Raw genomic sequence first — 17,674 nt, forward strand, 5'->3', positions numbered from 1 at the left:
AAATCTTTCCTATTTCTCTTAATTGCATTAAAACCACATGTGCAGCAATAAAGGCATGTGTAGCACTACAGTGGTATTTACATATTCTTTGCTAGCTAGCTTGTCTTTCGTGTCTGTGGAACCACAGTTGCTACAATGGGTCGGATTGAATCAGAGCAGTGACTCTCAGAATGTTTTTTTTTTGTTTGCTTCCTCTTTCCCTTTTTACATAATTATTTGGGAATTTTTTTTCTCTATGTTTGCATAACACCCTAAATCCCTTTTATTCATCCCTTTGGCCCTCAATCATCATTCAAGCTCCAGTGACTTCATGGGCTTTGTCACAGGCGTGAACCCAGAGGAAAGCCTTTAAGAACCATCACAGCTTTAAGGGCGGTCATTTGATTTGTAGTCATTTCATAAATTATTCTTAAAGTTGCACTTTTAAAAATATCTGTTTGTGTTTCAGAGAAGTTGTTAACGTCTGGTCAGACAAAAGTCATCACTACAAGTAATTAAAAGTAAAACCAGCCCAGTGTATAAATGTAGGGCCTTCAGACCACTATATCTGCAGTAATGCAGAAAGGAATGGAGTAAACACAAAAGCACAACACTTCTTCATTGTGGAGATGCCGGTAAAATGTAATCCCACAGTCCTGGAGCAGCGCGTGAGCTGGCATAAGTGAGAATCTGGTTAGACTAACCTAACCCTAACTAACCCTAACCCTAACGGGACGGTGAAAATAGAAGGTGAAATAAAGCAGCAGGCATGGATTATCTAACCTAAATGGGGCTCAGAGTAACAGCATTGAAATATATACCCTTTTTTTTCATGAAGTGCTTTGAAGAAGCACTGCAACGTGGGCTTCTCTTCTCATGCATGGATTCATGGACAACTCCTTTGCTTGGACATTCAGAGGATGAGTGCAGTTCTGGATCATCCCGCCTACTCACCACGGAAGTGTTAGGCCTGAGGGTTTTATCTCCTGCAGCTTTAGCAGGAAGTCAAAAGTGCATCTGTATGAGCAAAGATAGTCGAAACCCCAAAATAGGTTACTGAACATTTTAAATGCAGGACTGTTGTTGTTCCGGGGCTGTGAATGGGGGTCATTTGAATGGAAAATGAGCTCCAACTCACATATGAAGCATGTAAATACATACAACAGAATTCCGTCTATATACTGAGTATCTCATTATTGTTAAACAGTAATGCCTTAGTCACAATTGCCCTTATGGATGGGGCTGTCTGCAGGTGAAACATTGGCAAACCTGCATGAGGCATGCAAGTGGCCCGCACAAAATGTTAAGATTGTAGACAACCTTAATTACAACTAGAATGTGGCATAAGGGCATTGCACGACAGCATGTCAAAGCACATCTAACTTGCATCATCCTCATAAATACATTTTACGACACACTTGCCCCACGCATGACAATGGTATGTTCACATTTTCGTGACGTTCCGTAACCCTTGTGCTATCCTAGGCACTTTAACATTGGGAGTTGGGTCATCTAGACCCACTAGACAGTGCTCTGAACCTTTTTTCTTCAATGATTTGTGATCTTCACTGGTGTCCATGGATTACATGAAATCTTTCCACCTTTATCCACCTTTGTCATGGTAGGGAGAATACGTCAATGCAAGGGTGGGGTCATCTAAGATAGAACAAGGGTTAAGGTGGCACCATGTCAATGGAACTGAAAGACACACCTGCACACTTCCTCTTTACAGCCCTCCACGGGCCCAGGCAACCCAAAAATCTGCACCACTAAGGCCTAGCTCCTTATAATCAGCAGAAGCTTTATTTTTTTTTGCTTTAGGACTTGTCTTCTTTACTTTGGTTTAGTGTTTGCATGTATTGCTTGATCTAAACTAATTTTCTAATTCCTAAAGCAAACGCAATAAGCCCTAAAAGGCACAGCCCAGGATTTGAGCCACCATTCTAACTCAGCTGTCTTTGTTCTTGGTCCTCAGCGCTTCAGCAGCCAAGCTAATGATGTCAGTTTAGCTCGCTGTTCCATCCCAAAAGTTTGGAGCGGCTTGTTAAACAAGGTCAGGGAGTGTGGCCTTTTGTTCCAGAGTGGACTCCGCCTTGTCCTTTCTCCCACCCATGCACACCGTCCAGACAGAGACACACTTGTGTTTCAAAATGTAAAAGAATTGTAATCGGTTTTGTCCAAAAACAAGTCCACATGACCAGCAGATTTGAATGTTTAGCTCAGCTGTCATTTATCAGTGTGATTTAAAAGTATAAAGTGTGGAACATGACTTGATGAATGGCAATGCAAGGTCATCCTGAATCCTGACAGGACTCAGCAGCCCTGATCTTTTAATGTTGTTACATCACTTCAAATGCTGTCAAAGGACTTGTTCAGCTTAGCTCCGTCACCCTTTTATGGCTTTCTCTGTCATTTAAAAGACCACTCAGAGCCCAGGGAGCAGTTACACAATTAAGCGTCATTGTTCTTATGTCAGCTTCTCCATGCTAATGGTTTTCACTCCGGGGCTTTGCGATCAAAGAGGACATTTTTCTGTGTCAATGACACATGCAAATATTCCACTGAGCTTCCTCAATAGAATATCTGCCAGGTTAATGGTGGATAAGCCACATTAATGTTCGGTCTTAACCCGTTTTCTATTTCTGATGCCTCTTTTTAGATTAATTTTGCATAACTAATAATGTAGTCATATTCTGGGTAAATTCCTGAGCTTTCACAGATTTTTTTTGCCTGGTTGTGGTTTATCAAACAACAGGATCTGATGGAGTGTGGAATGCCACTCTACATTTGGACTGTCTTTTAGGTTTTTCTGTGAGTTTGTCTGCTTTGAATTGTAATGTCATTTTGGAGAATTGTTTTTCTTTCTACATTCAATGGCATAGAAAGGACAGTTTCACTACATTGTAGGCCTAAATTACTATCATCATCTTCTCTACATGTTCTTAGGCTTAAATCTGCAGATCTGATTCTGTTTGGGTAAGACCAACAATAAAATGTAACTTCATGTTTGTTAAAGGAGCAACGTAGTGTTTGACAAAATCTGATTAATGATTTATGGATTATAGAGACAGGTTAATGTTTTCGTGCTTCAGTTATAGAGTGTCTGAAGCAGCATAGCCCCTGTGTGGACAATACGGCTCCAGTTTGTAGCACTGATCTGTGGCTGAGAGATTTCGGGGGGTGAGTGGTTGGACTTATTCTCACTACTTGTTTGCATGCGTAAAATTGTATTCAGACTGGACAGCTTGGAGAAAGATGAATTGCATTTTATTTACTAACCAGATTGCGTCTGTTAGACAAGCAAAATGACAGGCACACTTGCTTTTGGGACTGCAATATTAGCATGTCTGCAAAACACTCGAAGATGAGGAGAGTAGATGCAATCAGATCAACACAGCAGGCGCAACGCGATTCAGTGAGCCAGAACCAGGAATGTACTTCTGTTTTGTGTCTTTATTATTCTTCATCTGAAGTTGACGTGGATCTATTGGTATTGGCCGATAAAAAGGATATCGGCCTGTCCGTACTTAGCAAAGATTTTGTGGCATTGTAAAGAAGTAATTAAGTCTTGATAATTAAATCTGATGTTGTTTATGTTCTTCTAGTTTCCCATTTTTTTTATCTTGAATGTTTGAGAACCATCAGTTCCTCAGTTCCTTTAACAAGGGCGTTAGCTCAGATACAGATGTGCTGACCCATCTACTGAGAGTGTGCATTGACAGTAAACCAAGAACTGGACTGAACGACCCGCCAGAGTGGTTGCCACAGAAATGTAGACGGGCCAAACGTGGTTTACTGAGGATGTCTGGTTCCAACATGGCAAAGAACATGTCGCGAATAAAAAAACACTGAATTGGGCTTCATTTGGTAGGAACCGGGTTGAGTTTTCAATGAGCATGTGTTGCAATGGCCTGAGCCATTGAAAAAAATTGGCAGTTGCTCCGTGGCTGGGGCGTCAAGCAGTACATTTGATGCACGTCAAAAGAGAGGCGGCAGACGCAAATTTGACGCACAAATCGCATCCGGTGTTAATGCAGCATTAGTCACAACTGCCCTTACGGGGCCGTAGACCCGCTTGGTAAGCTTGGAGAGTGAAAGTATTTGTGTGCTTATTTTCATGGGCGACAGGTCAGCATAAACTCTTCAGCAACATTCGAGTAAGGGTGAAGTAGGTAAGTTGCAGGCGAGTTGTACTGGTTTTTCATTTTTTTCAGCCCCCCCAAATCCTGCTTACTGCTCAAGACACCTGTTGTAAAACAGTCTCAGGGAAACTGCAAAACTGCAAGGCCCAGACCACCAAAAAACCTACAGCACATGTACCGGCCGATCCCGTATGGGTGGACTAGGGTTTGAGTTACACCTGTCAGTTTTTATAATGTTGCGGGAGAAAGCTAGGATTAACATAAACTGCTTATAGAGTTATCTTCAGTATCTTGCTCATCAAGAACTCATCTTCCCGTGTCTGCCGTGATTTTAAGGTATAAATGTTTCATTATTTTAATCCCTCTCTGCTCATAGGACACTAAAGGACACGCTGTCATATTAATGATTCTACACAAATCAGAGTACCTGAAGGGGTTTGAACTGAAACACAACTACTGATTAATTGATTTGAAAATGAATCAGCAGGATGTTATTGATATCCTTCTTTTGATGAGAAAGATATCAATAAAGTTTTGTAGTTTGAAATTGTCTGTCAAGCTGCAGTACATTGTCAGTTCTTTTAAAAACATTTATTTCTCTTCTTTTTTTGCCTTTGGTTTTTATACCATCTTTTTATTTATTGTCTTCAGTTTTATTTGCAGTTGAGGTCAGAAGACCTGTAAGCTCAATCGTAAAGTCTCTATTAGCCAAAACACAACATTAAATGTGGAAACTATCTGAAGGACAACTTTATCCATTGTGTGTCTCACTCTCACACAAACACACACAAAGAATCTTGTGAGTCATCCTCCCTGATATGCACATGTGACGATGCAAGAATTCCCCAGCAGCCAATCAAAGCTTTTTGAATGGCTGTTTCCATAGTGACGGGGCAGCAGATGAGCATATGGGCTTTAATGCTCTGAAGGATATAAGCAAAGGAAGGAAAGTGCTGCAGAAGACAAACAGGCTTTAGCCACTGTCTATTCCAGCTTTTCCTGTGACAGTTGCAGCAATTAATCATTAGTTGAAGCTTTGAAAAAGCTTTTGTCAGTCACATTCAGCGTCACTGTCTCGGACCATTCAGCTACATATATGTAAAATTTCAAGCTAAACTGGCAGAAAAACTAGTAGTTTCCACCATCAATCCACCTAAAAGCTTCTCCCAATGATCCAACTGCAGCCCATTGTTTATTTTGTAACATATCTATTCCTATTTACTCACTCACCACACCACTTAGATATTTTTCTCTCAACTAAAAACAGTAACTTTTGTGTTCTAGTTGTATGAACTACTTCTATGTTTTCAAATCTAAATATTTTTTTTCCTCCCTTTATGTTCCCTAAAATGCTAGTATGGATGCAGGAATCTAAAAATCAAGCCGGACTTTGCCTTTTAATAATGATTTGGTCATGCGACTAAAAGTCCAGTATAACTTATTTAATCATCTTAACATCTTAGTCATAAAATGACTAAGATGTTAAATAAGGTAAGGCTTTCTTGGATGTCCTTTGGCCTCATGCAACAGTTTTTAATTTGATTATCATGTTTGGGAACCCTGCCAAGTCGACGTGAAAATAATATGTCTATCAACACCCCATCTCCAGGTCTGAGCCTCCCTCTCTGATTTCCCCTCCTTCAGCTTTTCCGTTCGGTCCGTCTGTCCTGCTGAGCTCTGAATCTGCGGGTTCATGATCTAACCTGGTGTCCAGCTTTCATGTCTCACTGACACCTGCTGATGGCTGTCTTGTAGAAGCCCACACACTGAGAACGGCCACTGGAAAAACATCTCTTGTGGGTTAATGATTGATAGAAATACACATGCAATAACAACCTATGAATACAATAAACTTGAAACTACTATTTCTACTATCTATTAAATTAAACAGTTTTTCATGAAGTTTGTTTCATTTCTGTAATATTTACAAGACAGTTCCCTTTGGTCTCCCTCATTACTATATTAGAATTCAGTTCATGTTTCCCCCCCACAGTAATTAAACGCTTTTGTGTTTTTTTTCCTCATATATTTACTTTGGGTTTTTCAAAAACATGCTTTTTGAATTGATTGCGTTGGTTTCTTTATAAATCTGCGTCCTCTTAGGTTCCTTTTTGTAATGTTTTTGTTTTAATTGTTGTTGTCTTGTGTTCTCTTGATTCAGATAACAGAGCTGTTGGATGATGATAAGTGTGAGGCGGAATGTGAAGAGTTGCCTCAGGACAGCGAGGAAGGACCTACAGTCTCCGACTTCCATCAAAACGCTGATGACAGCCCTGCTGCCAGGTGAGATGTGGTCTTTCAGTTTTTGGGGTTACATGTCCCCGGGGCCCAGACTGCACCTAAACCTCCGTGAGGAAGCAGTGGTTTTGCTCTCTTGGCTCTCTTTCATCAGTAAATCAGTTGTTTGGTGTTGCAGTGTCACTTGGGTTGGGATTTTGGAATTGGTTTAAATCAAGGAGTCAAAACAAAAATAAAACTAAAGAAGACAAACAAAAGAGACATATCAAACTCAGGATAATTAGTCAGGAATTGATTGGAAAATATATGTACATACGCATACATCCATTTACACATATTTTAATTAGAATTACCCTTAATCATAAACAGACCTGTTAGCTCTCATGCATATATAACATGACACATTGAAACCAATAAATATATTAGATTGGAGTTCAAGTAATTGCTTGAAAGGAAGTGAGAGGAAGCAAACCTGTTTAATCCCACCTGTTTTTCTTTAACTTTTTTATTTTCATGACATAAATTATCATTATCCAGTTCTTAACTTCTGATCAGTTATTTATATTTTATAAACGCAAATGCAGGTCATACAAAGATGACAAACACATTAACTATGTAAGAAGACATAAAGTTATTTCAGAAATCATTGTAACATATCACAGACCAAGTGTCCAAAATAAGTGCATTTTGTTTGACAATATTGCAGTGTCCGAACAACTGATATTACTTATCATATAATTGATAATCATCAGGAATAACTATTATGAATCACAGATCAGGAAACAACTCGGAGTGCTTATTGATATGATTAGACATTACTATTGCTTTAATGATCTTTAGATTTTAAGGGTACAACATTTGGGCTGTTCAGATGATTTTCATGTTGTGTTTTTGGAGGGAATAATTTTACACCATAGAGCTCTAATGTTGATAGATTTTCCTTTTCGTGGTGGTTCCGGTTAATTTTAGACACGCTAGACATTTTTGTTAAAGCACTACAGTATGATTTTGTTTTCAGCTGCTGTGTGCCCCCCCCCCCCCCCCCCCCCCCCTGTTTTTTAAGGAGTTTTTCCTTACTGAGAAAGAAGGCCCAAGGGCAGGGATGCCCAGTTACTCAGTTAAACTTAGTCTGTTTAGTTTAGGTTAGCCATTACCTATTGAATTCTATGACTTGGTGTTCTTTATGATTTCATGTTCTGATACAATTACCGGTATGAAGCCCATGGAGATGACTATTGATGCAAATATTGGGCTATATGAATAAAATTGAATTGAATTTTAAAATGGGTTGACGAGGTTTCTTAGCGGCTTAGAAAATCCTAGTGGACATTGAACTGCTGGTTATTATGAGTGGCCTTGGTGCAGAGAGAGAACCGTCGGCATCTGATCAGAAGATCGCCGGCACAATTCCCGCCGCGCCCACGTTGTTGTCCATTTATTGTTCTTGTGAATCCAGACTGTCCCGGTTGCCAGCCGGATGATTTTTAAGATGATTACAGGATTAATCCAAAACCTGGTCACACGCATGAAACATTGGTGCTTTGGGTCAGTGCTACATCGGTTCTATAAGAATAGCACTGATGTCGCTGGCAAGAGGAGTGCTAACTCTTCTGTTAGAGCGTGTTCCAAGTTTATCTGTCAATGAGCCATCTTCCTCCAACTTTTCAAACAGATTAAATCCAAAATCCATCTCTTGCTGCCTTCTCTGTGGAGAACAGCTGGTGGTAGTAGGGGTTGGGGGGGGTTACATTTATAGCTGAATCCTTTGAAAGTTATTCACATTAAACAAAACTAAGCAGGCACTGTTAATCTGCAGATCTCCAGCGATTTGATTTGAGTTGTTTTTAATTTTGTGCGAGCTGTTAGAGTCCTGCAGCCATCATCCCTCTGACCTTTACTAGTCCTCTGTCTGGTCTGGGGGATTACAGCTATTTTGGTCTGATCTAAAGGGGACTGCCCACACATCAAGCTTTTGAAATAATGTGGATCTCTCTGAGAGCTCTGGCAGATGTTCAGTCTACAACATCTTCATTAACAAAGTGACAAGCCGGAAAGGCTTGGTGTACATTTAGTGGAAACATATAGAGGCATGTCACTGATTTATTAAACCAGTTTTTCTGCGTATTCTGTTTTGATGACCTCTTGATGATCTCTTGCTCAGCAGCTCTTCCATATGTTTGCTATGTACTCTCTGACATACAGAGGGGCAGCTCCGTTTAACTTATCCTGTGACTCAACATGTTTGCTGAAAACTTGACGGACAGAGTGGTCTGTCCCGCGCGACTGTTGCTGCACTCTTTTCATAGACTTTTGACACCCATACGGACATACACAACTGTCTAACTGCCACTGCCAATTTTACCGTCTATAAATAACGCGGGCATTTCCCTTCTGAATATCTCAGCACGTCTCCACAGAACATAGAGCGGCGTTCTGAATTTTTGGTCGCATGGAGGAGACGGGAGAGGCGGAAAAGAGGGATGGTTTAATCGAAAAACCCTCAAGGGCAAAGAAGGAGGGAAGCGGAACTGGAGGGTGACCTACTTGTGAATGATTTATGGATATACAGTACGCATAAAAATGCTGGACCACACTAAAGGTTAGAAAAGGTCAACCCAGACAAAAGACTTTTAAACATAGAATGGAACAGTGGGTTTAAGCATTCCTGCCTTTATTTTAATCTTGTTACTAGTACAACACAGTCCCTGTGGCCTCACTGGCATATGCGGGTCTCCTGCTTTAGACAGCCTCACTTATGAGTTTAAAGCTTCTAGATGTGAGATTATATGTGGCTTACAAATAAAGCTGCCTTGCCTTGGTCTTTATGTGTCTGTAAAAACCATTGAATGCCCTGTGCTTGCAGGTCGTCGAGCAGGTCGTCTAAGTCACCTTTAGTAGACTTACCCCTATATTGTTCAAATAGAAACTATGCGACAAATGTCCCAACTTATTAGCATGTTAGTTGAAGATTATTTACCTGCTCTTGTCCTGAATCCATGATGATTAACTCAAAGCGTGCTTGTGTTTCGTAAATGTTTTACTTTTTAGCCATAATAACATCATTAAGTACAACACCTAATGCCTAAGTCAGTGTTCTAGTTCTAGTCTGACCTAAGTTAGCGATGAGTTTCACCCAGTGTGGGTCCCTGTGCAAGACCCTTAGCGCTACTGCCTAAGTATGTTGCAACAAGGGGGCCAAGTCTAGGTCCCCCTGTGCCGGTCCCCAACCCGGATAAAATACAGGGTTGTGTCAGGAAGGGGATGCGGCATAGAAATCTCTATGCCTGTTCAGCTCCGTGAAAGCTGATTCACTGTGGCGACTCTTAAAGGGATATGCCGAAAGGTGAACAGCAACAACAACCAAATACCTTAGTCACCTTTGCCATTACGGGTGGATATACAGCCTGTATGTGGCCGAAAAATGGGCAAACTTGTTTAGGGCACTCATATTTTAAGATTGTAAACCGCTCAGTAGGCTGAAAAAATTCATGCGCGTTCTTTCAATAGACATGATGTGGGTGACAGGTCGTAGCTAATACTAAAACACGTAAACGTGAGTAGGGGTGAAGTAGGTGAGCCACTGGTGTTTTACAGATTTTTCATATTTTTCAACCCCTCTGAAACCTGTTCACTGTGCAAGGAAGCCGTTAGTGCTGTTCAAGAAGTCAGGGTGCACCCGTTGTGCGCTCATTGCTTGCAGCCTTACTGTTAGAAATTAGACAGACTGTAGTTTGTGTGAGCATTCCACTGGTGTCCTATAGGCGCTTGCGAATCACCTGCACACCCCAACATTTGCACACAGTCAGTGAGAAGTCAGTGTGCTTACTTTACAAATGTCTAGAGTCAAAACGGCACGTAACTTACCTTCATTTTCTTCCATTTGTCCCTGTCTAAGACCCTCCACAGACCCGGATAACCCAAAAACTTGCAGGACCCGAACAGGTGTGACTTTGGCATAAGATCATATTCTGCTGTGTTTCATATCAGTGATTTTGTCCACTTTACTGGAGTTGGATGGAAAACATGAAGGTTTTTTTTTTTTTGTATATTCCTGACTCCTTCAGCAGTCACACTGCTGATCACACTCAGTGTCCTTCTGCTGAGATGTTTTTCTCATGGTGAGCCCTGGAAATGTTGCTTCTTAAGTCTCTGACTTTAAAAGTGGTCACAAATAAACTTTATAGGTCAGAGCAGCAGGATCAACTTTGAGCCTTTGATGTTTGGTAACCTGGTTGATGGTTAAACCATCCTCTGTTTTTCTCTATGGTTGAAAAGCCAATAAAAGATCAAAACTGTTGTGTTTCCTACACTGTATTTCAGAAAACTCAGTCTGTAAGGACTTCTAAATTGTGTTTTAGCGTATTAGACACACAGTCAACATTAGCTTTACTAACGAGTTGATCTGAGTTTCTAGCTCTGAAACTCAAAACACTTTCTACTAGTGGAAAAAAAATTTGGTTACCTTCCAGCTATCTACCAGGCTGCACACACTCGTAATAATGCAACTTAAACTTGAGTGTCCTGTCAGAGAAGTTTAGTTTAGATTCCAGTTAACTAACAAGCCTGGACGAGCCAGTTGCAACTTGGGAAAATGCGTTCCAGATTTTGTAAAGTGGAGATGATTTTTGGTAAATGTCTGTTTTTTTGTGCAGTCTGTCATTGAGAATTGAATCTCAGTATCTAGTAGTTGTAACTGTGGTTCTATTTAGAACCCGGTTCTTGAGTTGTCTAATTTGAGACTGACAAATTGCGCACTGGCTGAAATTCCTACTTTGTTGCATCATGGAAACTTTATTTTCTGACCACTGAAAAACATTAGCAACTGAAAATAAATGAATGTTTAACAGTTCTCAATCTGTTGAAACATTTCAAGCAGAAATATGTGAAAATGATCTTCTTTCTACATTTACATGTTGGATATACCATGGACCAAGTGGAACACGGAAGAAATTTCTAAAAAAAACAAAAAATTTGGTTACACTGATGTCACAATAGGTTCTTATGAGTTAAACTGAACAAAAATGTGTTGTTGTTTTTTCTCAAGGTTAAGTAGATCCATGGTAATTTTGTTGAGCAGCAGATGATAATCTATTGTCCTAAAACTAAATTTGGAGAAATGTGTATTTAGTTACATAAAACATGCTTTCAATGTGAAGCCAAGTGGATTGTTTGCTTCAATTCAGCCCTCTGAAGGGAGACGCTGGATTGCAGCCTCTTTTCCTGATTGTGTTGAGGCCTTGGTGCTGGAATTAAGCACAGAGTGTAACACGATAGGCTATCTGACCTAAATAGTTGTGGTCTGCCCGTACTATCAGTTCTGACCCACAGTTCTTCATCTAGCCTTCCAGTGATCTACTACATTCTCACATCATTACAGACCTGAAGCTTTTATTCACTGAACATAAACACTGTATCCTTCATTAGAAATTTGCCCATAAGGATATTTAATGAATGTAAAATCAAATAGTTATGATGTTTTCAAAAGCTCCTGTAGTGATAGAAAGATGTATCCCTGATGAAGCCATCCATCATAAAGTCAGATAACTAGAGATTTTATGCAGGGTCAGATAAGATGCATCTATGCAACTTCATTTAAGTGAAATAACTGCTGCGTAGGATTGTTGCTCAAGTTTGAGATTAAGTATCTGCTGAGGTTATTCATTTCAGTCAGTCAAGAATGTACCATTCTAAACTGGTGTAAACTGGATTTAAACCAACAGGTCCAAACTCGATCCTTCAATGTGCTTCAGTGTGGGTTTTTTTTTACTTCATCTTCAAGTTTTTACAATTGGAAATGTTTAATCTAAATCTACATTTGAATTAGGAGTTGTTGAGATCAACCATCGTCTGCAGCGCGGCAGTCTTCACTATCAGAGCAGAGGTAATTTGATGCTGTAGGTGAACAGCAGTGGACATGGCGGCTCTGCAGCACTTTATGGTCAGGGCTTCCTCTGAGCTGCAGCTGCTCGAATGCTGCGGAAAAGACTCTTTGACTCTCCAGGAGTCTTTGAAGAAGAAAAAAAAAACAATTCTTTTGAAAAGTGAGAATGAGTAGGACTCTCTGGAGAAGCTTTAAGTTGTAGTTAAATATTTTCAAAACAGCAGATTTGTCTTTTATAAAATATATTTGTTTATTGTTTAAAGTACAGAGACCAATTTCATGCTGTGAATTTGGATCGTCTTTTGTTTGAGTTGACTTTTACCTGCAAATCCACAATTCATTCCACGTTGAGTTTCAAATTGTTGAATCCTTATACCATAATATAATGAAAATCGCCTTTTTCTTTACAGTTTTTTTTCTTTGCCTCATGATTGTTTGGATTTAGGATTGGTGGGACACGAGAATTTAGACTCTGCTTACAGCCAGGAGAGTAAATTACTAGAAAGTCTTCGGTGAACTTTTTATCTCTGGTATTTCCGGCCTTAACCCCTTGACGCCTGTTGATGCTCCAAACTTGCCTTAATTTTAGCTTCTACATGAAGAGGTTAAAGATGCACGATGAGGTGTGAAACCCTTCTTAGAAGGCCAAAGCGCCCAACTGTTGCATAATAAATGCACACTCTTTATACTTTTCCAGTGAGGTGACTCCTGAAGATACGAACACATGGGGCATCTGACATCTGTGGCTAAACGCAGTATTTCACGACCATAAGGCGGACTGGGTGTTAGGGCGCGGGCACGTTAAAACATACCGGTAAAACATGCGTGCTAATGTTGAATCTTTCCTTTGATGATGTTTCTGACCGTGGTCGGAAGACGCAGGGAAAATCCTCTCCAGGACGCCTTCGGGGTTCACTTCCCCGTTCAGGCCCTCAGAACCTCCAGAGTGGGTTAATAAATGAACCAGTCTCCGTTCTTTTTAAAAAAAAAACTTTTTTTTTATTACTGTTCTCCGTAACTGAGTAACACAAACTGATTGTGTGCTCACACAATCACTTGCGCTGAGCTCTCTGCCTCTCTCCCTACTGCACACGTGCGAGCACAGACACACCGGTTTCAGCCCACACACTCATTTTATAACACTAGTGTGTTTTAAAAAAGGCAGCGGGAGCAAAACTGAGTTTGTTGTGATTTTTTTTTTTTTTTTTTCAGCCAGTCAGAATCCAAAAATCCATCGAAGTCCTCATCTGCTGTATCTGAAATGAACAGCTGGGCTAAAATTCTATTAAACACGGCAGGTTCCCTTCCGTCATTGTCAGAGTCTGTCTCGTTACCGTGCGGCTCCTCTTGAACCTCCGCTGGAAGTCGCTGTGGCACCGTAATCCTCGCCCAGATGGAAAAATAACAGTGTTTCAAGCGAAAGTAAAAGTGTTACTTCCCTTAGTCGAACGGTGAGGCAGAGAACCTTCTTCAAGCCGATCGCTGATCGTTAGTCTGTCACTCAAGTCGACTTTTTTCCGCTGAAACTCAGCTGCATCTTCTTGAGTAAAGTCAGCTCAGAACCATCTTCTTGAGTTTGTTTTCCAGCTTCCTCCACTTGTGAACATGGATTCATTCATTTTGAATTCTCTGCAGCTGCTCCCATGATTCTCTGCGTAGCTGATAGCTTGCAGTTTAAACTGTATTACAACTAATGTTGTTCGCGCCCACACTTCCCTCCTCCGTTCTCATGCAGATTTCTTCTACGTCCCACAACAACACATTAGGCGCACTGCCTCAAAGGGCGCCCCCTACAGTTTGGAGAACATTTTAGACTTTTAAGTGCACCCTATTGTCGTGAAAATACGGTGATTAATTTCTCTTCCATGATCAATTTTCAAACGGTTGGCACTTCCATGAATTATGAGATACCATCCATACATCACTGCTAAATCTGAGCCCCAGATTGGTCCAAGCTTAACCTGGTTAAACTTGTTTTGAAAAAGTCGTAGAATCTTGCGTAGCTACAAGTGAACATGAGAGTGTTGAATGCTGAAACCCAAAATCCACGTTTACATCGACTTTTCATTGGAAGTGGCCGCTTGAGCGTGCGTTGCTGAGGGCGGTGTAAGCATAGCTTGATAGTCATCCTGATGTTACATCTTATTATTGAAGCTTCATTTCGGCTAAGATCGGTAGAAACTTATTTGTCACTTCATTTATTATTTTCATAGCTGGCGCTTATTGTGGGTAGATGCAAAGATGTTTAAATCTTGTTAGAATAGTTGTTGTACATGTTTTACAAAAGTTTATGAGACTTTTTTCAACACATACAAATTGCACACAAAACAACAATCCTCAGTATGTCTTTTCCGCCCTCTTTGTTTTGTCGATGTGCGTCTGTATCCTCTCTGGTTCTTTCAACATCTAATAAGTTCCCCTCTTCTAATTTCCTAAATGCTTTAATGCGTTATCAGCCCAAATTCCTCCCACATGGTTACATAAGTACCTCAGGTGTGTCGGTTTGTGTGCTAATGTTTGTGTGACCATACACAGCGTGGTGGACTGCTGCAGTGACTGCTGAGTTTGTATTCATTACTGTCAAATCCCTAAAAACGAACCTCCTCCCACTCTGCCCCAAGACTGGCTCTGGCAGCTCCTTTTCTCATGCAATTGGCTCTTCCCTCCAGCCCGCGGCTTCCTATTGGCCCTTCCAGGTTGTTGCATGGTTACATCAGAAGCTGGTATATTTGAGCAGAGCTCAGGGTTTTTCTGCTGCAGCACTTGTACGGACAGTGCAGAGTGAGACAACCTCACACTTTCAAGAAAAGGCACACTCAAAGGACGCCTCAGTATGCAGCCGGCTAATATTCCTGCTCCTCCGCTGGACATGCTGGTGCTGACGCTGACTCCTCAAAGTGATCAAATGGGATAACCAGCCTACTCCATACTCTGTTTCTCAAGGCTGCTCTAAAAACAAACAAGACTGGAAAAAAATAACAAGAAAAACGGACGAACGTTGGACAGAGGCATGTCAGAAGCTCAACAACCAACCAAAAGGAAAAGAATTTGTGCCGAGCTCACAGCAATGCTGAGGATTGAGAAAGCATAAAAAAGGAGCAGAAGCAGACTTCAGTGGCACAGCAAAGAAGAAAGGAACGCCATCAACGGAGAAACTTCCAGAAACTCCAAACTGATAAAGAAGGCTAACAAGTCACACCTACTGGGTGGACCCGCTGCCTTAAAAAGTTAAGGTCCCTGTGCGAGGAGAAAACAGCTGGAAACATGAGAATGGCCTGTGACCTTCTGCTGCGGAGGTAAACAAACTTATATAACTCTTAGAGGGATAGATGAGTGACAGATGAATGAAAACATGAGGAAAATGAGGCAAAGTGAAACATTTAGCACTAAATAATGATGCCTGTTGGGGGAAAAAAGGACTTCCTGTAAGTTTGGAGAACAGTAAGTTTGGAGTTTAGGAGCCGGATTATCGCGCAAGTCATCTCGACTTTCCAAAAATCCTCCTTAGATAAGAAGGCAGCGGGGAATGAGGCTGAGTGGTTGTTTGTTCCTCAGTGTTTACAGACAAGCAGAGGATGTAACACAGAGAACAGAGGATGTCTTTGTTAGAAAAAGCTGCCCTGTCATTATTTACCAGCTGCTTTTGTCTTAGTCAACCTCACAAAAGAGAAATGAAACTTTACTTCTTTTCATTTTAACTTCCTCATCCTCGTGCCATTAAGACAGAAAAAGTCGCAATAGAAAATGGACTTCACATGTTATAGTGTCTTTTTAGTTCATGAAAGAAATAATATTAAAAAATGTAAAAGTAACATGTTGAATTTTGGCTTGTTGTTTATTTTGAGCACTATAGAGCAACTACAGATGCTTAATTATTAATTATTGTTTAAAAGTATCATAAAGTTGTAAACTGGCATATTTTCTGCCCTCTTTTTGAATCTTGCATTTTCTTAAGTGAATAAAAACTGAACAGAAAATAACTCAAAAAAGTATTTTAGTCTGAACAGTCATTATTTTGACTTAAGGATTTGGTTTATCCTTCGATAATATCATAATCTGCACACGCAACAAAACAATATCTCTTTCGTGGAACGATGTGAAAATACAAGATTATTTGATTGTTTTAAAACTAGCTTCTAAGTACAGCTTGTTTTTAACCAAACGTGTCAAATGTATGATCTGAACAGTTCAGCTGTTTACTTTTTGTTTCTGGTTTTCAAATAATTTTTTCTTTAATCTTTTAGAGACAAACTATCTGAAAGACCTACTCTGACAAAAATTGTGTTTTTAAAATGTTCTTGTGGCATTTCTCTGAAGATAGAGGACAAATATGAAGAAAAGTAGGATTAAAATAGCATTTCTGAGTATTTCTTTTTTCAAATAATAAAAATGCTGTTTGAGAAGCGTGTAGGTGTGATGCTATAGTCGGCAGTCGTTAGACTTACTTGTAGAACATTTGACTCATTTTTAAGCTTGCATTTTGGGAATTTCCGTCTTTTTGTTTGCTTCATATATTTTTCTGGGTCTGTTTTCAACGATCAACCTACTATTCATTCATAGTACTGTTTAAATTCTATCAGTACTTTACGACTGCACACGCTCGAGTACATAAATTATTGTACATGTAAACAAGGAACGCATGTATCTAGGTCTGCTGTGTCTGGTGTAAAACATGAGGTTGTGTGCGTCATAGATGGTAGTTTAAAAAGTCCAAATGCGGTTCATTGGCTCTGCGTTTGAGCTATTGACGGCTTGCGGACATGCGCTGCAGGCCTCTGTCTGCTTTTTGGCTCTGGCTTTTTTCCCCATAAATGTTTACTGTGCGGGAGACGGGACACGGGGAGCTTTTTATGAGCTGTAAAATGATGCCGATGATGACTGGTCATGTGGAATATGAGTGAGGGATCGAAGGGGCGTTGAAGTGGACAAGTTGAAGGAGTGAACTGGATCCTCCTGTGCATCCAGACAAGTGTTTGTGGGGAGTTAATGCACCGTCTGCTGCACTCTGCAGCCTCGGCACAGCAGAGCTGACAGCAAACATGGCTGTGCAGTCTCCTCAGGTCATCCCACACGATTCCCTCTGTTCTCTCTATCCCGCCACAGATACAGTCGGTATAAATATTTGCAGGACAGGCGATTTTTCTCTAAAGCATCAGTCAGAAAACAAATATCCTCTGCACTCTTTTTGCAACCTGCACCAAACATCAAAGTGAAAGCTCCCAGAAAGAGCAGTTTTAAAATACTGTTCCGTGCAGAGAATATTAATGAGCAGGCTAGATTTTTGCTGCAGTCTGTTGGAGTCGGGATGAGGTTAGGTCGTGTTTTTCAGTTGCTTTATGTCCCAAGGTTCTGAAGGTCGCGTCCTCGTGTGAAGCGATGCAGTGCCTCCACTTATACTAAAATCTGTACATCCAAGATCCAGAACCGTCAGTAC

The 17,674-nt window shown here is 40.6% G+C and overlaps 1 protein-coding gene across 6 annotated transcripts in view; it reads left to right on the plus strand.

Moving 5' to 3' along the window:
* Window positions 1–17,674, plus strand: part of fam13b (family with sequence similarity 13 member B) — a 57,827-nt gene that overhangs the window by 18,556 nt on the left and 21,597 nt on the right. For all 6 annotated transcript variants that reach the window (XM_020706382.2, XM_011479846.3, XM_011479849.3 and 3 more), the window contains exon 7: window positions 6,283–6,404. In XM_020706382.2, the coding sequence (XP_020562041.1) occupies window positions 6,283–6,404 (122 nt within the window). The remainder of the gene's footprint in view (window positions 1–6,282; window positions 6,405–17,674) is intronic.

This window comes from Oryzias latipes, chromosome 10 (genome assembly GCF_002234675.1).
Source record: "Oryzias latipes chromosome 10, ASM223467v1".
In the NCBI taxonomy this organism is placed as follows: Eukaryota; Metazoa; Chordata; class Actinopteri; order Beloniformes; family Adrianichthyidae; genus Oryzias; species Oryzias latipes.